Source organism: Paramacrobiotus metropolitanus, unplaced genomic scaffold, assembly GCF_019649055.1.
Source record: "Paramacrobiotus metropolitanus isolate TYO unplaced genomic scaffold, Prichtersi_v1.0 Parri_scaffold0000006, whole genome shotgun sequence".
NCBI lineage: Eukaryota > Metazoa > Tardigrada > Eutardigrada > Parachela > Macrobiotidae > Paramacrobiotus > Paramacrobiotus metropolitanus.
Genome location: NW_026570226.1, coordinates 2,039,154 through 2,045,153, shown reverse-complemented (window position 1 = coordinate 2,045,153; position 6,000 = coordinate 2,039,154). Strand labels below are relative to the sequence as shown.

Genomic DNA, 6,000 nt, shown 5'->3' with positions numbered 1-6,000 from the left:
ATTTGCGACAACACATGAACAATTTCGTTAGCACGACGAGGGACAGCTTTTCACCAATATCGTTTGCGACGGCTAATAATGGCTTGGCGTAATCTACACAGCGATTCCATAATAAAATTTCAACAGTTGCCAGATTGCATTATGGCGGAAATCACGATAATTATACTCCCATGTGCATATCCGGTGCAAAGCGCAACAGAAGGTTAACCCGTGAATCCGCGCACGCTCGGCGCGAGTGTCAAATGACAGAGGCGGTGTAATAGGAAAAGCGGCCGGCGTACATCCACATTTTGTATGTATATGTCACCGGGGCTTCTCCGGCGACAAGTAACCCGGGACAAACTAGAAGGGATCCCTTGGTTAGCATACATACACTATCCACTCCAATTCGTATACATTGCCAAGGATTAAAGTGGGAGGAAAAATTCTGCTGCTTTCATCTTCTGATGGAATTAAAATGATGGTAACAGGAAGGGAAACATGTCGGCAAATAATACCTACAGGCCATTTTCACAGCCACCAGCTTCCGTCCTGATCAGCTCGGGTAAAAGCAACATTGGTCCATCTGGAGACATTTCCATACGACACATGGCGGATATGTTGTTTCTAGTGGAACCCTTCGGGCTTTAGTTCGCTTTTAACCAAATCTCATATATCGCATCCTCTTGTCTTTTCTGTTAAGGACACATATACGCGCACCCACAGCTCACAACCAAATTCTACAACCCCCAGCCAACATCAGCTCATATAGTTACTACGCATAACGGAGGTAGAGGATCTTCCTATGACGAAATCTCTGGTGTGTGTATAAAGTAGCCTTTTTTGCCGACACTACGCCGTCCACCCTTCGGCGAGTTTATACACCGTTGCGCCAGCGTGTGCGCTTATTCCCGCGCACTCTTCAGATCCATCATTTCCTTCTCTTGGGCCAAAGTATTCTTGCTGGGAGCTTCCGGATCCTCCATCTCTCTGTGTCCCTTGATCTTACACAGCTAGTCCGATATATAGCCGCCAACAGCGCCCCGGCACATACATACACAATGTCCTTTCTCAATTCATGGCAGGTAAATATGCTAACGGTTCTCTTGTGTTTACTTTATGGAGAAATTTTATCTAAATAGCCTGGATCGGTTTTTGAGCCGCTAAGCAGTGTATGGTAGGGACCTATAGGCTACTATCCATAAAATGGCATGCTCCGGTGGCAATTAACACCATAATCCCATCGCGAGCATTATACAGTAGTGGTTCACCACCGACAGACTTTCTTTGGTGACATTTCATATATTATGTACCAACTGTTTAGTTATTATCTGACTATCTGTATATTCCGTTGCATCACTATCTTACTTCATGAGGAAGCGCTTTGCTCTAGAGTTCTGTACGCTTTATTGGAGTATAATCCCGTCATTCTCATAGCGAAAGCTGGGGGTCCTTACAATAGTAGTTCTTGTTTATCCCTCACAAGTTTTTTTTGCAATCTGTGGTTATCTTAGCGTTATTGTCTTAACGTCATAAAAATGCAATCAGGATCGTTGTTGAACGAAAGGTGCAGAAATTGTTTTTGTGGCAGTCCTATCCGGTAGGTTTTCCGCCCTTGATGATTTGTATTATGAGCAGGTTTCCTGCTGACGGTGACCTTTATTCAGTCTTTCGTAGCGCCACGAGTTGTGACATATGTGTTGTAATATGTGTTTGTATTTACTTAATCGTTAGTTCAAATAGGTTGTCAGAAGCACCGTAGTACAGAAAAGAAGTTGCTTAGTTTGATTTGTGATTTCAGTTCTATTTGCAAAAGCTGGATTGTCATATATAATCGTTTTGCTATTTGAAAACTCTCAATCGTTTAAGATACTGTATATATGCCGGTAGGATTGTCATTCCTGGTATTTCCGCTCTGTAGAACTGGGATTGGGTCGCGACCGCTTTGTGTGGACCTGATTCGTATATACTTTACCTTGCATGCATTTGTTCTGGATACAATAGAATAGAAACAAATCACTTACATCACAACGCACACTGAATGAAGTTGCCCCAGTAGCCGCAGCACTCGGCAGCCACATTCTGCTCCTGTACCTGACTGCACGATGCAGCAGTGCATCTCCTAGCGGCAAATAGCCACTGGTCAGTCGTGTATCGAATGGGCGTGCTATAATATGTTAGACAATGCACGTAGCCAGTATCGTCCTACAGTGTCCCATTTCATAATCACCTGGATTAGTGTGCATGGTGTAATTCCTCGAACCTGTGCCTTCCCGAAATTTGTGAAGATGCTATACTCTTTTATTTAGGTTAATATTAAGTGCAATGCACTTTCGTGCACATTTTGATCAGTATTTTCATTTTGACATTTCCTACAACAGCTTTCGATAATTTTAATTACTGGATTCGCATTATTGCGTTTCTTATAGCTGTTTTGCAAATTAAATTATGGCATTCACAACGATGAATCATTTGCGGAAATTGCAAGCATTTTCGCCAACACATTTACGCAAAAATATAGAGGACGAAAAATGCGGAGATGATCAACCGATAAAGGAAGATGACGCGGAGGCTGCAGATGAGAAGGTAGAATTAACAGCTGTTCGTTTTGCATTTTAATATACATAGTAGCGAATATTTGCAAGGTATTCTAGGAAATAATTATAGCATTTAGATTGATCCATCCATAATGCCCCGAACAGCGTGTTCTCTGCTGCACATTTCGCTTAATTGTGCCTTAACTTAGTACGTACATAATCAGTACTAGTAATGGGTTTTATTTGCTACCGTAGTTTCTGCAACAGAACCTACAGGACCTGCATAATCTGCAAACATACTTGCTGAACTGACTTGTGAATGCATAATCTGTTCGCTTCTTCGATTTGTGTATCTATTTAATTAAGCGAATGTTTTGAGAGAAGTTAGCCGTATCGTTTTAGCCTCCATAACTGATGAGCTGGTGGTTTTTCGAGTTTTCGTGATGCTAAAAAAAACTTTCGAAAGTGGTAATTGTGTTTTTTAAAGGTTCACCCAGGCATTGTTTTTGGGGGCGACCTTTAAATTTGGTGTGTTGCGTAGATTGTAGCCGCTCACTCTTTAATACTAGATCACGGATTATACAGTAGTTACCAGCTAGCAAAAAAGAAAAATTTTGTTGTGGCGCACTGCTTTTTTAATCAGTGTTTGACATTGACCGCGGCCAAAACTATGTGGGAGAATTCCTTAACACTATCTATATAGGCCAGCTTAAATATAGTCGCCTTCCCTTCCTGAAATTCTCCATCACGAGTGGATTGCCATCACCGATCGCATGGTGCCAGAAAATTGGCCATTAAATACGAAATTCAAAGCGACAGATAAATGCGGGACATCAGCCTGCGTCGCAGTCCGCGGCGAAGCGAGAGACGAAGATGCCCTTTAAAATGCATTATAATATGGCACTTTTGAATATTTCTTCAGTAATAAAATTCTACGGGCCTCTAGAATTTCACACAGGAGTTTTAGGAAGATTATCGCCGGCCAACAGACGGTGAGCGTAGACAGAATAGAGAAATGTCAGCGAGAGTAGCCAGCGCGATGATCAAGTGCTATTGCGCCAGGTAATAGTTTATCCTGGACAGTAGCTGGTCATTATAGTGACTGGAGCCCTTTGATTATGCTAATTGCTAAGTCGACGGAGTAAACCGTGTGCTCCTGTCAGAAACTGCAGGATAATAACTTGTTGAGAGACAGAGAGAGATTTTCCCTTTACAGTTTGATGGGCTTACGTTAACGGAGTTACGGTTGATGGGTGCTGGACACGACCGGCAATCAGGTGCACAATACGTGCAGCACATATTTTCCTGTTAAATCTCTGCCCTATCGCTCGCTCTGTGCTGAAGAAATGCTATAGCGCATTATGTGTTCAATGCGCATGACAAAAAGGATATTGCGGATGCATCGCCTGAACTATTCATCAATCTGGCTTCCGATACATAAAAGATGGACTGTGTAAACTGTAGAGTGTAAAGAGGATGCTACCGTGCATATATTGAGCCTTCTGATATTTGTTTACTTTAGTCGGCATTGGTCTTGCTCATACGCACCGGACACATGCGACCGGGTAGAGCATTTCAGTTCATGGCCTTTGATGAATGTGTAAACGACGAATCGTTTCTAATGCTAGAAAAATTTTTATCTTCAAAAAAACGCGTATATCACCGTATCAAGTTTTACTGTGGTTATAATGTTTATACTGTACCGGTATGTAAATATAAAATATGTATCAGGATAGCACTTCAGTTCATTTATGGATGTTGTAAATTGCGTATGTATTTTCAATTAGAAGTCCAGGAAACTGAAATTAAAGTCGCGTACAACAGTTTTATTGAAGATAATATTCCGAATTTCGGTAACCGAAAACGCTTGCTACTGCGAGATTAATTATGCCGCGTATACCACTGCGCCTGCTCATGTCAGACGGTAAAGACAAGCACCTGTCACTATGGCTGCCAAAAATTTTCTGCGTTTTTCTTCTTTTACGATTTTTAAGAATTGGTTCTTTTGAACCTGACGCTCGTATGACCAGTTATTCAGGTAACATATGATCAAAAACGATCAACAATTACTTTATGTGTTATGAACATTAGAGCACGGATTTGCTAGCGTGTTTGCGACACTATGTATAACTGCAACGAAATAAATCAGAGACATCCGGCGACTACCATATTCGTTAGTTTTATATAAGAAGCAGTAGATAATTACAATCCGAATTACATGGCCGCCGTCAATTTTGCTTGATTCCGCCATATTTTTTTGCGCCTGTCATTTTTCATTACCCAAGTTCCGTCAATGTAATCATGCGCAAAATTACAGTTTATCCGTTCGCAGTTCTAAAGACTTATGCAGTTCGGTGCAGTATCGCAATTCCGTGATATATAACTCCTCAAAACAATAATCACTTGAAAGGTCACTCTTGAAACAGAAAGCTATTTGAGCACGATTTTACATGAGGAACAACATCGAGATGATTAGCATTTCGCATAAATTAAGCCATTACGTATAATGATATATTTTACGATTTATTTATTGTTTAATCTTTTGCGCTAGAAGTACAGATTTAAACTTAAAATAACTAAGTTCCAAACAAAAGTTGAAAATGACATAAAACAAAAACGAGACTGATAATAAACAACTAACTATAATGCGCCTATAACTCTCCGTAAGAGCTTTTATAGCAGAAAGTTTACTATTTTACCCCAGAGAAATGATATTATTGAGAAGCTTTCGGCGTTTATAAACTTTGACGGCGTATTAATGGAAAGTTTTTTATAATACCGCAACACGAGAGAGTTTAACCCCGTAGCAAATCTACTCACATCAGACAAACTGCTAGAGGATTTGTTTGCGTTTTTTGCCAGCAAAATTGTTGCAGGCGCTTCTGACCACTTGTACGTTCGCGTAAACAATGTTTTTGCTAGCTAAACCAAAAGAACTAAAAGTTTAAAATCCTAGATTTTAAAACCTTAACCAGTTTGTGTTTAGATTCGCCAAAATACACTGCCCACTGAACCATTTAATGTTTGTGAACCGCTGCTATACTTTCATGAGTCTGTCATCTAGTACCCTAAAACTGTTTACGTTAATAATATACTTATTATGCACGCAACTTGACGCAAGTAACCTTTAATTACTGCACACAGATTACGCATTATTTCATCACTGTCAACCTTTTGTCAGCGTATTACTGGAAAATAATTTTTTGTTCTCGGTTAACAGTGTACTGTGCTTGTACACCGTACGTACGGAGAGTGAAACCAGAACAGCCGCACTTCTGCCATTGAAATTCCTTTCTTATAATCAAAAGCGGCTTGCATACATTTTACGTGTTATTATTTATGGCTTGGTGATGTTTCGGCAATTTCTGCCAAAATGTCGAATTGGAGCCAAAAAATTTCACCGTTCAGTTTTTGAACATGTTTGAAGCGGTTTACTGGAAAGCTGAGTTAAATGACAGAGCGCATTAACAGAAGGACATTCAAG

General features: G+C 40.4%; 1 protein-coding gene across 1 annotated transcript in view; it reads left to right on the top strand.

Moving 5' to 3' along the window:
* Window positions 1–774: 774 nt before the first annotated feature.
* Window positions 775–6,000, top strand: part of LOC129581801 (transcription factor AP-2-beta-like) — a 20,309-nt gene continuing 15,083 nt past the window's right edge. The window contains exon 1 of the mRNA XM_055473048.1: window positions 775–1,064. Coding sequence (XP_055329023.1) covers window positions 1,041–1,064 — 24 coding nt within the window. The 5' untranslated portion in view covers window positions 775–1,040. The remainder of the gene's footprint in view (window positions 1,065–6,000) is intronic.